At 54.2% G+C, this 16794-nt stretch overlaps 2 protein-coding genes across 2 annotated transcripts; both read left to right on the top strand.

Moving 5' to 3' along the window:
• Positions 1-6030: 6030 nt before the first annotated feature.
• Positions 6031-8074, top strand: MAM_07140 (homeoprotein; the record flags this gene model as incomplete). Its single annotated transcript, XM_040825938.1, has 3 exons — positions 6031-6380; positions 6495-6703; positions 6774-8074. The coding sequence occupies 3 exons, from the start codon at positions 6031-6033 to the stop codon at positions 8072-8074; spliced, it is 1860 nt and encodes a 619-aa protein (XP_040675979.1).
• Positions 8075-10291: 2217 nt separating this feature from the next.
• On the top strand, positions 10292-14985 carry MAM_07139 (ATPase, P-type, phospholipid-translocating, flippase; the record flags this gene model as incomplete). The annotated part of the gene is made up of 2 exons (XM_040825937.1): positions 10292-14436; positions 14538-14985. The coding sequence occupies 2 exons, from the start codon at positions 10292-10294 to the stop codon at positions 14983-14985; spliced, it is 4593 nt and encodes a 1530-aa protein (XP_040675978.1).
• Positions 14986-16794: the final 1809 nt, after the last annotated feature.

Here is a 16794-nt window from a genome sequence, read left to right as displayed (position 1 = left end):
CTTCACGAAGGGGCAATGCCACTCCATGTGGGCTAGGCAAGACACCAAGCCCGAAATCTCGGCCATGGAAAAAGAAAGCAGGCAAGGCTAGGCCAGGGGCATTCGTGATACGATCGCGCGATGGCATGTGGTCGTATGGCGGAGTCTAGGTCGCGAACTGGTTGGCTGGCTGATGTCAACTGGTGGATACCTGACCGGGCTTGATGGCTAGACGGGGTCCTGGTCAGGGGTAACGATGTTTGACTGACGTCGTCTCTCTGTGGTACGTACGCGGTCCACTGAGCAGTGAGCAGTGAGCAGGCAACAGGTCAATGGGTGTGGCATTGAAGACCAGGCCGTCGACATGCACTGACCGCCGTACTTCCAACGACACCTTGGGCCTGGATGCGGCCGAAGTGGCTGCTGCGCTGCGCGGGTCGTGGCCAAACAGAACGCCCGACAAAGTTGCATACCAAAAATGTTGATAGACAGTCACCTGTTGGCCCATCCAGTTGTGCGCCTCGGCCATGGACGGAGTCCTGTGGTAGTATTCGTAAGGCCAACCGACAGCCCTTTCAAACACCAAGGCAGTGGCACGCGTTCCACTCCCCATATCAGTGCCAATGGTCAGATCGGTCTCGGTCCCGGCCCAACCAGTTATGACGACACTGAGCCAAGGCTATCAAGACTACCAGACCGGCTCGGACAGAAAAAGAAAAAAAAAAAAAAAAAAAAAAAAAAGAACAAGAATAGAATAAAATAAAATAAATAAAATAAATCTGTCATGGCCTGCGGGTGGAGGTTGGAGCACTGGTGTACGGAGTAATTATTTCCATACAGCCTACGGAGTATTCCGGTAGTAGTACTCCCGACGATGCGACTCAAGTCGACTACTCGGGACCAACAGCCGCAGTTTCTCGTTGCCAACACGAAAAAGCGGGCAAAGTTATGGATGGTATCGGCGTCAAGCGTGTCCAGTCCAGCAGCCATGGCAGCAACTGAGGCAGTGCATGTTCAAGTACAGTTGGGACTTCGCACTGTGAGTCGGACGGAGCCCTCCAGGCCTCAAACCGGTTCCTTAAGTCAGGGGGAGCCAGCCAACTGTTGCTTCGACGTTGTTCCCGCTGCAGCACAGCCAGCCAGGGGCTTGCCCGGCGGGGGATCGGACGTTGACACTACTGCAGGAACCTAGCGGGTCTGGCTCTCCGCGGCCAGGGGGCTCGCGGCCTCTTCGTCTGTTGTTGTACAAAAAGTACATACGGAGAGGAACTTTCGAGCCTCATGGCGGGACTGACAGCGTAGCGTAATCATGGCGGACTAGGTTTTGGAATGTGTCAGTTCCAGGTCTTTCCTTGACGTTGATGGGTTCACGTTATGCTGTCTCTGCCACGAGTCCTACCTGGTCGTAATCCAATCAGGGAAAAAGGGTGTCTTTTGGGCTTTATACAACGGGAGCTGCTGAGGATTTGGAGTTCAGGGTGGAGCCTTTCATGCAGCACATATGCCGACCGATTCAATAGATTGCCTGAGCTGATCATCTGACCGGCAAAGTGTTCCCGCTTCGTATCGTAGAGCTGACTGTGCGATTGAGGGTGCATGTCTCTCATCGGACGCCATGCTCGCCAACCCCTATTCTCTTGTGTGGGCGAGAGACGGGATGAACGGATGCGGGATGTGGCATCTCCGATTTGTCTTTTTCAGACTGGAACTTTGCATTGGTACCACTAGTACAAGTAGCAGGACTCTGATGAATGCGGCTAACTCTCGAGGGTTGAGGACGAAGCTACGGAGTCGGCGGAGGGGAAAATTTTAACTTTGTTATGACTAGAAGACGTTGAGCTGGATGCAGATAAGGGGTACAGGCTCTACCCTGAGGCTCTCTACATACCTGATTGCCCCGTACTCCGTACTCGGGTCGTTGATGCAGAATACCCCGGCACAGAATAGTTGGAGGTGTGAGCCTATGCGGCATGCCTCTCCGGACCGGGACCCTGGACTCCCAATCCACGTTTGAGGTCGAATGCAACTCATGATGTCTTAAGGACGACTCGACCCGTCAACTCTTTGGTGCACAAGGGAAATCCAGCTTCTTGCAAGTTGACCCTTCCTTGACTTGACACGCTGTCCGTCGGTTTTTTAGAAGCGGCAGGTGGCGTCTTAACGTGGCAGGTGCGACTTGTGTTGAGTACCTAGGCAGACCAGTTGATCTACATTGCTGCGTTGAGGAAGGAGGTACGGGCAGTTCCTGCTGACCTTCCATGACATCTTAATAATATTCACCATCTCTTCTTGAGCGTTTGCCCATTCTCGCGGCTTGCTGTTCTTGTCTTAAAATCGCACTGTGTACTTCTAGATTCTCTGCTGTTGAAGTACGGACTAGTTTTTCGCCCGGCCAGTTCCTCCTGACTCATTACTTCGCGGTGGTATTGTTCGACACAACGCGACATTACTCACTCACATCATCTTTTGGTGGTACGGACGGATTAACTTGGCACCTCGGGCCTATCACAACATCGTATTGTTGACCAATAGGAAATGCAGCGCTTCTGGCTTTATTGTGCAACTTGCGTTGTAAGGCTCATTCTCATGACTGATTCTTTATCCGTCAGGCCGTGTCAAAATCCAACATTGTCTCTGCAGCTCAATGCCGTTAGGGGCCACCATCCATCATGGCTTCTTCTGGTCATGCGTTGTTGAAGGGGGCTCGGGGGAGGGGTGATACCGAGCGCCTGCCAAAGCAGAGAGAGTCCAGACAAAATGGGCATTGAATTCGGAATGGCCGAGTCTAACCGGTCACTTCCCTAGCTTTCATAAGAGACGAACCATCCCCTGACACAAATGGTGCTGTTCGTCAACTGTGTCAGCACGTGGTGACAGGTCGTGACGCTGTCGATGACGGCCTATGAAATCTTACGCACGGAGCAAGCCGCCACAAAAAAAACATCCGTCCGTTGTCGTCTCAGCTTCTTGGAGAGGAACCCCCCAGCTCTGGCTCCATGGGGGTCATTGGCACATGGATTGTGGCAAAAGCAGCAGTGTTGGGGCACGCATAATGGCACGATTTCTACACGCTGGGAGCATCGTCTTTCAACAACAGGGTCATTTGGCCGAACCGTGGACACGCTGTCCTGATGCCGCTGCAAAGAGTGCCATGGACCATTCGCCGTACGTTTCGTGGGTCGATGGCGGCAAAGTATTCGTGTTGTACAATGTGCGATCCAAATGATTGCGCACAGAAGACACAGGCCAACCTCTCCGTTCTGTCTTGAATTTTTTGCATGGAATCCCACGGTGCCCCGTCAGCTTTCTCATGCGTGGTAGGAATGTGCCAGTCCCCGGAGGCAGAAGCCGTGAGCCAGGCACTTTACTCACCAGACATCCGCAGGACGGAGTAACCCTGCCATCGATACGCGGATGGGCCTGAGGTACGGAGTATGGAGATGATGCATCGGCGAAGGCATTTTGGCGCAATACGGCGACCCCTGACCAGAGGCTAAAACGCACCGTGCCCCTTGTGAGGGTGCCACGGAGTGCCACGGATCGATAGAGAGAATGGGTTTTTTTTTTTTTTTTTGGGCAGCGGACGGAGCATCTTTTTAGGCGGATGATCCAAAACGACCCCATGCAAGGATAAAAGACCTGGGTAAAGATTGTGCGATGCTGGCTGAGTGTTTCGTCCGCCTCATCCGATGACATAGTTATGTACATGCGTATACTACCTCGCGCTGCGTTCTCCGTACTCCTGCCGATACTCCGTATTCAGCGCGGAGTAGGCAGCACCCAGCTACCATCTACGGAGAGGAGTCTCGAGGCGTGGGTGGAGAAGGAGCTCAGGCACAAGGCATGGGTGATGGGTGGCGTTGAGAGGGACGGCCCCGACTGGCGCGATGACGGTTTGGGCAAAGATCAGGAACCAAGTGCTCAGGAACCCACGAGTCCACGTCGGCCACATGCCCAAGCCTTGCCCACTTGCAGGCGTGCCCACGACAAGCAGGGGGCAGGGGAGATGGGAGCTCCCAGACTCCCAGACTTGGCCAGAGTCTGAGTGGCATCCAGTTGGTCAAGAGATGGGCGATCGTCTATGCGTCCAGAGCGGCAGGGGGCGTCGTGAGTCCTTCAGCCTGGTCCTTGCTGGCAAACGGTGCTGGTGTTGTTACAGAATACGGAGCACCAGGCGACTGGAGTGCTCGTCGACACTCTACAACGGACAAGACTGGGATGATGGCGGTTGTCATCCGAACCGTCAACCTGCCGTGGGATCATCCCATTCTGTAAGGTCTCGGGCGGGCTCTTCTTGCTAAAGCCGGACTAGGCGCGCGCGCGTGCTCGGTACGGAGTAGTGTTGCTGCATCACCACGCATTCAAGGCCAAGGCCGCCCTGTCCCTGCCCGAGCGGCTGCCACACGCCACGCGCAGCGAGCCTCCCGGAGCTCATTCGCTGGATGCCCGTGGCCACTGGATGGGATGGCCACTGGAGATAAGGAGGAAAGAAAAAGGAACACGTCGTTTGGGTTTTCTGATGTCTTGCGCGCGCCTCGCTCGCGGCCATGCGAGAAGAGCTTGGTCGCCTTGCCAGTCAGAGGGGCGGCGTGTGTGTGGGCAGGGCCAATGGGGGCCAATGAGCAGTCATACTTGGACATCCCGGTCCGATGCGATTCGTCCAAGGGACAATGAATGGACTCGAGGCCTGGTTCGAGTTGGAAAGCTTTGGCGCGCGAAGGTGTTCATCGTTTCTTTTCCGAGCTTAGCACGGCGCCCCTCGCCCCTCGCCTCTCCTCTCCCACGCGCGCCGCTCAGTCGCGCGACCAGCTCGCAACCAGTCTCTCCAAGAGCTGGGATGGGCCTCGCTCGCGCCTGTTCCTGCAGCATTACGGAGCCAAGCCGTGGCCGGTCTGGCGGGCTTGGACTCTGTGCGCTCTGTGTGCTCTGTGTGCTCTGTGTGCTCTGTGTGCTCTGTGTGCTCTGTGTGCGTGCCTGGCTCGACACCCCCAAAAACAACCCCCCCAACCCCAAGCCTTGCCCGCCAACGCCAATGCCTCTTGAACCCCGAGGCCGAACCGAGTCTCGACAGGTACCCGTGCCAGGCCACCAGGTGCCCACTACTCCATACCGAGGACGTAGTAACTGACCAAGTACTTGCTTTAAGTACTTACTCAAGTACCTAGGTCCTAGTCCACAGCTGCTAGTTCTCGAGTCCAGATGTCTCCAGGCGCCTGGCCCAGAGCCGTGCTGCTACCAATGACACCCCTGTGCTTCCCCGGCGCTGAGATCTGTTGATCCCAGGTATGTGTCTGTCCGTCTGTCTGCCCCCCCTCCCCCCACCCTTCCACTTCCTTTCTTCTCCTCTTCGCCCAGGCCAACCAACTGACGCTCTGCAGGGTTGCTCCCCCGTCTTCCCATCCTTCGTTTTTTTTCTACTCGTCCTCCATCATCATCACTCTCCCCTGTCCTTTTTCTACGTCCTTCTCTTTCCCGACGTTTTCTTTCATTTCAAGTCACTCTCTTGTTCAACAGCCATTTCGGTTCCCGTCACTCTTTCCGGGACCATTACGTTCTTTCCGGCTCCTCGTCTACGACGTCAACCGCAAACTCAAGAGCCCTCAATCGTCAGCCCGCTGTGGGATTCTAAAGACTGATATTCATTGCGTTTCTCGTTACCTGCAAACCAACACACACACACACACACGCACGCACACACACACTCGCTACACTTCCTACTCCTAGTCTCGGACCTCGAAATCGCTTTCGAAACCGTCATTTGGTTTTCGCCGTTTATAACCAAAGCATCATTTCCATCAGTCTGACCGCTCCCTGCACCGTCGTATCTGGACCTCGAGCAATTGGCACCATTGAGTTCGATTTCACCTTGCACCGCCCAACAAGACGCCAGCCAGCCTACGGTCTCACGCCACTGGAACAATATCGCCGCTGCTAATAGGGAATCCTTTTGTTGGGCTCAGCCGTCATATTCCGCACAGACACGACACGACACGACACGACACGACACGGCACGGCACGCTGGATTTCAAAGGCTATTTTCATCAGTTCGCAATGACCACCGAGGTCGAGCATGCCGTGGCCCTGACCGCGGCTCCTCCCGTGCCAACTCCTGGTTCTGTCCTCGACAGCGAAGTTGTCACGCCTACGTCTTCAAACAAGCTATCACCATCACAGTCCAGCTCTGGTGGCCATGGCAGCTCTAATTCGAAGCGACCTCCCCGGAAGAGTACCTTGACCCAGCAGCAGAAGAATCAAAAGAGACAGAGAGCAACACAGGATCAGCTCACTATACTGGAATTGGAGTTTAACAAAAACCCAACCCCTACTGCTGGAGTGCGTGAAAGAATAGCGGATGAGATCAACATGACGGAGAGGTCCGTTCAAATTTGGTTTCAGAACCGGTATGTTTAGCCCTCGGCCCGCCTCTACAATTTTGTGGTATATTTACATGGGTGTCCCTCTTGTGTCGCGGGATTTCTTCGACCATGAGTAATTGATACTGATATCCGTTGTAGACGAGCCAAAATTAAGTTGTTGGCCAAGAAGAGTCTGGAAACGGGTGAAGATATTGACTCTATCCCGGAGTCTATGAGGGCATACCTGGCCATGCAAGCCATGGAAACTGGCAAAGGACTCGGCGGTAACTATCTTGGCCGTACTGGCTTGATTCCCTTTGGCCACAATGGTATGCTGCTTGGCGGCGACCAAGTCCAGGGCAAAGTTTGTAAGTTGAGCATCATGCGTGTTTACTTTCCAATCCGGTGGAGCGCCGCTGACCCCCAATCGTTTCTCAGTGATCCACCATCTCACCTGCCGCTCTCTCAGCATCGGAAAATGGACTCGGGTCGGACAGAACACCATGGACCTCATTATCTTTTACTCACCTGACAAGTGCACCATGACCTACTACATTAATAACGAACAGGCGGGATACAAGATCGAGTATCCCTTTTCGTACATTAAGAACATCTGGTTGGAGAATAACGAGACTGACCCAAACAAGATGGGTGGCATTGTCATTGAATTGAACCGTGCCCCCCACTTCTTCATGGATTCATCGTCAACGACGAGCGGCTTTTACCCGGTTAACGACTTTACAGAGGACCTTCAGGCCACTCAGTGCATGATACACCAGCTCGGGGGAAACCCAAAGGTTTTGACAAACCAATTGGCCAAACTCGTCTCTCTCGATTCCTTCATGAACCGACATAACCCTCAGCACTTCCCGACCGCCGTTGTCACTGATCCGCATGCGATTTCCGTGTCAGCTCCGGTATCTCCAACAGCACGACCAGCCTCTCAACCCAACTTTCATCAGCCACACCCTGGCATGGTGCAGGAACATTGGGGTATGAACCAGATGCACTCGGCAATTCGACCGCCGCCACATGGTCACAAGAGACAGCGAAGTCGGTCTGTACCCGGTCCGATCGACTTTGCCATGTTCCAAAACCAGCCAATGCCCTCGTTCTACATTCAACCGCCTCCTGAGATGGGGGCTCAGCACAATCCGAACATTTACGCCCCTGTTCCACAACAGCCAAGCGGCATGGGTCACAACCTCAGGATTGATACTCAGGCTGGTTTCGGACTCGATATGCGTCAATACCCCATGTCGGCCACGACTGCCTCACCTGCTGAGTTTCCTCCCAGCCCCGCTGGCACCTATGTATCACATGGACAGGAGACGGCACCTCTCCCGACGGCCAGTTTTGGGACTCCCTACAGCAACAGTGGGTTCCTGTCGCCCATGGTTGGTCCTGAGCACAATGGTGGCACCATGTCACCAATGCCGTACAACGGTGCTGCTGAGCCGTCCATTGTCGAACAGTCTCCACCAATTTCGATGATGGGCCGCCCGGGTTCTGCCGAAATCTACGTCGGCGGTCATGACGGCTCTTGCGCCGTTTCAGAGGATGGCACGAGTCTGAACGAGATGTATTCCAAGCACATCATCAACCTGCCTATGCATGGCCAGTCTCCAAACAACTTTATAAATCCGCAACAGAGCGAAATCGATATGGACCAGTTGGTCCAATTCGACCACGTCGAGCCCGTTAGCTTGTCACCAGAGTCTGTTGCGCATCCTGCATGACAGTGACTGATGACGTCCGTCCCTAGTCCAGTGAAACTCCCCCACGGCGACAAGTACGGGCAACTTTGTTCGTTGCCCAGAAGTCTAAGGGAGCGGAGTCTGGCCAAGAAAAATGTACATATCATGCAAGGCGTTGCTTTTTTATATTTCTGCTCCTTTCAAGCAGTTGATACCATGGGCTGTTGTCCGGTCTTGGATTGGATACTAATACCTTTGCCTCGTTTTCATGCCGTTTCGAAGGCTTTGCCACATACCCTTATCTCCTGCAGTTGGTCTGTCTCGGACACTCTTTCCCACGATGTACTCAACTGCACCACGCAACGACAACTCGGTCAATTCGAGTTGGTTCACGACGATAGCACTATATGAAACCACACGTGTACGTGCGGTACAATGACCGTGCATTTCTCATTTTTTTCCTCTCGCGCTACAGTCGCATCGCAACAGATTTCGCTGCGCAAAGCCTTTGCGACTTGATGGCACCCTGGTGGCTTGTTTTCATTTTACTCTTGGCCAAGTTCAGCTTTTCCTTTCTTTGTTGGCTTATTCGTTTTTTTTACTGCTCTGTTCGAGTACCTGTCCATTCAAGAGTGGTAGATTTTGCCGCCGTGCAACCACTGGGGACCTAATTCATATTTCATGCATATCTTGATTAATATTGGTCATTTTTCTCTTTTGATTGTTTGGTCGCAGTTGTCCCCGTTTCAAGTTGGCGGTTGAATAATAAGCGGGCCCAGGAGGCCGACGCAGAGGATTCGGGGTCTTTTTTTGGGAGGGGTAGAAGGAGTGATATTCTGGATATTCATCCTCCTTGTTGTAATTAGGTTAGGGTGCTCCGGGCAGGATAGAAGCAACACGAACGCAACAAGTGTGTGCATGTGTGGGTGAGTGTTCCCAGGGGATGGTGACATACATATCCGAGGATTCTTTTCCTGGGCATGTGCGGTGCCACCATGACAGTTTGAGCAGCTGCTTACAGGCTGCGTATACACTAGTGAACCATGGACGTTGGACAGGCAGTGGGCTGGCGAAGATGGGACTTGGTTTATACATGTGGCCGCATCTAGGAATGCAAAACGGGTTCAAAGCTTTCAAAAAACATGTTGTCTTGTGTAGGCCGTGAGAAGGTGGTGTTGCCATTGTTGCTGTAGTCAAGTCCACATTTGAACAAAACAAGGTTGATTTGCTACTTGGTACATTTTAAGAAGCTGTTTGAGCGATGTTGTTTGGCTGCTCGGATGCCAAGATTGACCTTGGACGACGGAGTGGATGGGACGATTTGAGGGGAAACAAGCATGTAATTGATGTTGCGGAGCACGGAGTATCCACTGATGATTCCCGGTCCGGACAGTGCCCCATGGGCACACGTGCCCGGGCGCCAAGCACGTACCTAGGTAGTTATCTACCTAGGTACTTAACTCAAATACTTCCAAGTACTTTACTCAAAAGCACTCGAGGGCGGCCGCAGCCTGGCACGAGGGCTGTTTGCGACTGATCCGAGGCAGTGCAGTGCAGTCAGCTGGTGAGTTGAGTGGCTGTGTGGCTGCTGTTGTTGTCTGGTTCAACAGCGACGGACCTGCCATTGTACCCGTCAGCCACAGCGGTCCGTATTGGCCCATAGATTGGTTGGTCGGTGCGCCACACGACCAAGACGCCCAACAATTGGCTCTAGACATGTTGCCTGCCTGCACTGGAGCGACGTTACCTTGGGTACTTAAGCTACCTAGGCAGGTACTTAGAGGCACATACGTGTGCTGCCCGAGGGTGTCTCTGGGCGCCACGGGCCTGGATCGCCGCGCTCGTTTCGACGTTGCCTGGCCTGTGGGCTTTTTTTAGAGTCCAATGACTGTCACTGCTGATCTCGCTTTGACCGAGACCATCGCCTTCTGGTCGCTCCAACATTGAATGTTTTCGTCTGAGTCGTCAAATACTGCGATCAGTGGTTTCCTGCGTTGACCACATCGTGCGATCTACTACGGCCTTTTTTTTTTCTCTTCTTCCTTTTCTTCTTCACCTGTACTTTTCACACTTCCGCTGTATTTTTACTTTTTTCCCGTAAAATCTTCCTATCCTGTGGTGCACTTTTCGTCCATTGTTTGCCAAGCCCCTCCTCCCTTTCGCGCAACATTACTACTGCAAACTTCAATTATTCCCAGCTGAGCAGACATGCAGCGTGTTACGTATCGACACCGAGACACCATTGCATTTTGAAGCATCATGGGCCCCGTACAACCTGGCAGCGGAATTGGCGCCATGTCGGCCAACAACGACCTTGACGACGACGATGACGACGACATCCATAGCCACGATGCTTCTCATTCGACGAACGCGACCAAACAAGCATTCCCGAGGAGGGCAAATTCCGACCCCGCGAACCCAAGCGGTATTGTCCGAGCTGCATCTTTCTCGGGACCACCATCGAACAGGCGGTTACTGGCGCGCTCGACGAGCCCGCATGGGGACGGACACGGGGAGGGACATTATCATCAAGTGCCGCCCACCATTCCCTCGAGGAATGCCTTGACCGATATGGAGCTATCCTTTGGTGACGCTGGTCAGCGCACACCCAAAACTGCCATTGTCTCAACTACCACCCCTGTCGATGACGAGGCGACCCAGACTTTGAGAAACTCAAGCCGGCGTTTACGGCCAGAAAAGACCAGGGAGGACAGAGGGAAGAAGGAAATACGGAATGCTTCATGGAAGAATGCCTTGAAGCTCATCCTCTCCAGGACATATCAGAAATTGATCATTGAGGGCGCATTACGGGGGAAGCCCCCGCCCCCGAGCCACGATGGCCGTCGTAATCCCCTGAACCCGTCAGAAGCGCTGATTGATGGGCGAAGCCAGCGTCCTTATATCGGCAACTTTATTCGATCGAGTCGGTATACCGCGTACGATTTCGTGCCCAAGCAACTGCTGTTCCAGTTCAGCAAATTGGGCAACTTTTACTTTTTGGCCATGGGTGTTTTGCAAATGATTCCTGGATTGAGTACAGTGGGACGGTGGACTACGATTGTGCCCCTGTCAATCTTTGTCGCTTTCAGCATGCTCAAAGAGGGATATGACGATTATCGGAGGTACCAGCTGGACAAGTCAGAAAATCGCAGTGAGACGTGGGTCTTGAACCGCAGACGACGACATGGCACCACGGCGAAGGATGCGACGCAGACCGAGGTGCGCGCTGCAACTGGCAATGACAGCCTTGAGGGCGGCGCGCACGATATGAACCCTCGAGACTGGTTGTGCGTGCAATGGCAACATGTCAAGGTTGGCGATGTGGTGAGACTGAGACGAAATGACGGCGCACCCGCGGATATGATTTTGCTGCATGCTACGGGGCCCAATGGCGTTGCCTACATCGAGACAATGGCTCTAGATGGTGAGACAAATCTCAAGAGCAAGCAGGCCTGTCCTTTGTTGGCGGAGCGGTGCAACACGCTCGACGGCATCAAGTCGACCACGGCCACAATTGACTCGGAGGATCCCAATATTGATTTGTACAGCTACGACGGCCGAGTCACAGCCGGACATGAAACACAGCCGTTGTCGTTGAACAATGTCATTTACCGCGGATCGATTCTTCGCAACACTGCCGAGGCGATCGGCATAGTGGTCAATTCCGGAGAGGAATGCAAGATTCGCATGAACGCCAACAAGAATGTTACCGCCAAGAAGCCCGCCATGCACACCATGATCAACAAGATGGTGCTCTTTCAGATTGTCATTGTGCTCACGCTCGCTGCTGGACTTACCGTCGGCTACTCGTTGTGGAAGAAGGACACCCAAGACTGGTCGTTCTACGTAGCAACCCCAGGCCAGTGGACTGCCGGTGTGCCGTTGAAGGAAGTTTTTTTCGGCTACCTCATCATGTTCAACACACTGATCCCGCTCTCTCTGTACATCAGCATGGAAATCATCAAGATTGGCCAGCTCTTCTTGCTGCGGGACGTCGACATGTACGACCCCGTCACCGATACCCCCATGGTGGCCAACACGACTACCATCTTGGAAAACCTGGGCCAAGTGAGCCACGTATTTTCGGACAAGACCGGTACGTTGACTGAAAACATTATGCGATTCCGCAAGATGAGCGTTGCGGGGGTGGCTTTCCTTCACGACATGGATATACAACGCGATGAGCATGTGAAGCAAAAGGACATGGCGGCAGCTGCGTCGCGGAGTCGTCACAACAAGGGCAAGCAGGAACAGCAGCCCCCGCCTCCCGTCTCGCCGCACAAGACCAAGTTTTTCCATCGGGATGAAGATGACATTTTGGAAGAGGACGAGGAGGAGGGTGCTAATAGACGAGCGTCACAGCCCAGGAGGACTGCCTCTCTTGCACGTGCATCACGCTGGAGGTCGACGGTGCGGCCGAACGAGGAACCAGAGATGAAGACGGAGGATATGTTGGACTATGTTCGCCGACACCCAAACACCGTCTTTTCTCGCAAGGTACGACACTTTCTGCTGTGCATTGCCTTGTGTCACACCTGCTTGCCTGAGAAACAGGACGATGGTGATTTCTCGTTTCAGGCTGCTTCTCCCGATGAATTGGCACTGGTTGAATACGCCCGCGACATGGGGTGGCTGTTGATGGATCGTACCGCGCAGACTATCAAGTTGCAGACATATGATGACAGGGGTGTGCTTCGAGTCGAGTCGTACCAGGTGCTGGACGTGGTTGAATTCAGCAGCAAGAGGAAGAGAATGTCAATCATTATCAGAATGCCCAATGGCCGCATTTGCGTTTTCTGCAAGGGCGCCGACAATGTCATCACTTCCCGACTTAGATTGAGTCATTTGGCTGAACAAAAGGCAAGTGATGTTAGCCGACGGGCTAGCATGCGCAAGACATTCGAACAGGGCAAGGTCCGAACACGAATGAGCATGGCCAGTGGAAGGGGTACGCCGAGAACGAGTCTCGCCTTGAAGCGAGGCGAGTCGATCGATCGGTTGGAGAGGCTTCGACGCAGCATTGGCAGATTGTCGATGGATGCCAGCAGACTTCCGTGCTCAGAGGGCGTCGGGTCGTGGGTGGCTAGACGACAAGCCGACGAGTCGGGAACGCCTCGAGTTTCGCAGGATGTGTTGTCACACGCCAGACGACAGAGTCTGAGCCACATGCCGGCGGTTGAGGACGTGGATCACCGAATTGACGAGTCCATGGCCAGCAACGAGGCGGCTGTTTTCGAGCAATGCTTCCAACATGTTGAAGATTTTGCAACCGAGGGTCTGCGAACATTGCTGCACGCGTATCGGTACGTCGACGAGGATGCCTACGCTTCTTGGAAGCAACTGTACCGCGAGGCCGAGACGAGTCTTGTCAACCGCCAGGAGCTGGTTGAGAGGGCCGGCGAGATGATTGAGCAGAAGCTCGAGCTTGCTGGCGCCACTGCCACTGAAGACAAGTTGCAAGACGGCGTGCCCGAGACGATTGACAAGCTCCGACGAGCTAACATCAAAGTCTGGATGCTGACAGGCGACAAGCGCGAGACAGCCATCAATATAGGGCACTCGGCCCGCGTGTGCAAGCCGTTTTCGGAGATATACATCCTCGACGGCGCCCGGGGCAACCTCCGAGACACCATGACGTCGACGCTCAACGACGTCTGCCGTGGCATGGTCCCGCACTCAGTGGTCGTCGTCGACGGCCACACCCTCGCCACCATCGATGCCTCGGACGAGTTGGCCGTCCTCTTCTATGACCTCGTCCTCCGCGTCGACTCGGTGATATGCTGCCGCGCCTCACCCTCCCAAAAGACCAACCTGGTCACGTCCATCCGACGCTTCATCCCTTCGTCCATGACCCTCGCCATTGGTGACGGCGCCAACGACATTGGCATGATCCAGTCCTCGCACGTCGGCATCGGGATTTTCGGCCGCGAAGGGCTCCAAGCCTCACGCATATCCGACTACTCCATCGCCCAGTTCCGCTTCCTTCAGCAGCTGCTGCTCGTCCACGGCCGCTGGAACTACCTCCGCACGGGGAAATACGTGCTCGCGACGTTTTGGAAGGAGGTGCTCTTCTTCATGGTCCAGGCGCACTTTCAGCGGTTCAATGGATACTCGGGCACGTCGCTCTTTGAGTCGTGGAGTCTGACCGTGTTTAATAGCCTGTTCACTTCACTGCCCGTCATCTTGTTGGGCATCTTTGAGAAGGACCTCGGCGCCGAGACGCTGCTCGCCGTGCCGGAGCTGTACACGTTTGGACAGCAGAACAGGGGGTTCAACCTGCGACAGTACTTTGGATGGATGGCGATGGGGGTCGCAGGCAGCTTTGTCATTTACTACTTTACGCTGGGCGAGTTTTGGAGCGCGCTGTTTACGGCGGACACTAGCCTTTATGCCATGGGCGTGGTGTGCTTTTCCACCGCCCCTTTTTTTTTCCCTTTCTTCTTCTTCTTTTGTTCTCTGTCGAGACCACCTGCCATCAGCAACGCATCAACTGACCCGGCGACAGAATCCTCGAGCTACACTCCAAAACGGTCATCACGTTTGGCGGCTTCATCATCTCGGTGGCCGGATGGTTCCTCTGGTGTCTCTTCCTGTCGGGCATGTACCCCCCCAAAGTAGGCAAGGACATGGTCCGACGGGGCCTGCTGCGCAACTTTGGGCGGCAGGCGTCGTGGTGGACGACGCTGCTCGTGGCTCTGGCGGCGCTGGTGGTGATGGATCTGGTGGCGCAGGGCGTGCGGAGGGTGTACTGGCCGACGGACCAGGACCTCATGCAGCGGATGGAAAAGGATGCCGGGGCGAGGCGGGCGCTGCGCGAACACGCGGCGCTGCGGGAGGCTGGATTCGAGGACGACGACGTTGAGATGCACGACTTGATTGCGCGCCGGGGCCGGGGGAGCGTGGTCATCGATGACGGGGGTGGCTCCAAGGCACACGGTGAGTGTGACTCGTAGACGAGTGGAACGGAGGGACTTTTTCACCGGAGATGGGGCATGGTGTTTTGGATTGGAAGCCTGGACGATGCCGCTCTGGACATCATGTTTGACGCGCAACACGACGGCCGGGGTCGTGGTCTCGGCGCAGTCAAGGATAGGGATACGACTGGCGATCAGGCAGCAAGACGAGACGCTGTATACCCGGTAGACGGGGCTTACAACGATGCAATGACATGGTTGTTGCCGACTGGCATGCGTGGTACGGTGGGAGTCGGGACTGGCGAAGACCGGACGTGGCCAACACGGCTGTCAACATTGAACAACCGCGAGCACCTTGCCGCTTGCCGCTTGTTCCTTGCACGGCGCGGCCCGGCTTCTCGTACGCCTGCCTTGTCGGCATGGCGGTCCTGCAGCGTCGGCGACGCCGTCGCGATGAAGAACGCTCTGTCGGCGACGTTGACAAACAACCCTAACCCTAGGAAAGATTGCCTGCCTCGTGAACTTTTGTTGATCCGTCCCGCACGACTGGTCTTGGGTGAATTTTACAGAAAAGGAGCGTGGTGAGTGGCGACGACTCAGTCGGGTTGATAGCAGGGCAAGCAGCCAAGGCTTGCTGTCCAACCGAGCGAAGGCGACCGCGTCAGAGTCCAGATAGTCGGTGGCCAGGCGATTTGGTGTGGTACAACGGCCGCCATTCGACCTGTTGGCATAATGGCCACTGAGGGGCGAAAGAGGATGAGCATCAGTTCCAATCTCGAGGTTGACTGGTGGCACGCCTCATGTTCTCGTCTGCTGCAGAACAAATGCTTTGGCCGACTCAACGGGCTCGAATAACGACGACGACGAAATCACTCTCACGTCTCGCCATCCCCGACAGCTTGGCGAGGTCAATGAGTAGAAACGCGATTCGAGCACGGTATGAATGCATCCGTCCTTGCCCTTTGGATAGCTTCGTTGGCACGTGGCTTTTACGTGCATGCTCTTCTACGTATTATGCGTTGCATCAAGGTGTGATCTTGTGACGGATAGTGACATATTTCTACGAGCCTAAATATCCATGCAGGCCGCTCTTTCCAGCGATTTCATGTCGTTTAGCAAGTAGGGCAACCAGCGAAAATGTCGCCAGCAAACAGCTAGCCGTCTTTTTGGCTGCGGCAGGCTGACGCATACCTCTTGAAGCTCCAAGAATCAATTGATGTTCAGTCATTGACCATAAAAGCAGCACAATTGTTGACGTAATAAAACTATCGCATGCAATACCACCGAACTTGCATCGCCCCAATGAGCCTAGAGCCAGCCTAGCGCGGTGCGATGCACTACGCCTACTGAAGAGTCGTTGACTGCTTCTCGTTTACATCCACGTGAACATTATGCTTAAGCGATGGCAGCAGTACAAGTATTGGGGCCACGTAAACGTTAGATGCTTACCTAGAATCCCTACATGACAGACCACAATTCTGCATAGAAATATCAGAAAGTTGCTCCACAGCTCAGCCAGATACACACATAGTAACAAATAGAATGGTTATAACTGCTTGGCCCACGGACTCCCACCCAGCCTTGGCATAATTCTACCCCTTGCAGCTAACTTCTCCAACGTGCAGGGGGTGGCGCAGTATAGAATATAGGATAGTGATAGAGGTAGATGTTACTTGGGATGCACAGGAAAACATATAAGACACACGCGTGACGAGGGCCCTTACGTACATCTAGCATCACTTAGTGAGCTGTAGACGTGTACACGACTTTTGTAATGATCCGTGCAATCTCTAAATCCATTCTTTTAGATTCTTTGCAGCCCTAGAGTGGAACAAACCCCTAAATATT

This window comes from Metarhizium album, assembly GCF_000804445.1.
Source record: "Metarhizium album ARSEF 1941 chromosome Unknown scaffold_28, whole genome shotgun sequence".
Lineage (NCBI taxonomy): Eukaryota > Fungi > Ascomycota > Sordariomycetes > Hypocreales > Clavicipitaceae > Metarhizium > Metarhizium album.
Note: the sequence above shows the minus strand (reverse complement) of the source record. Positions and strands in the feature narration are given on the sequence as shown.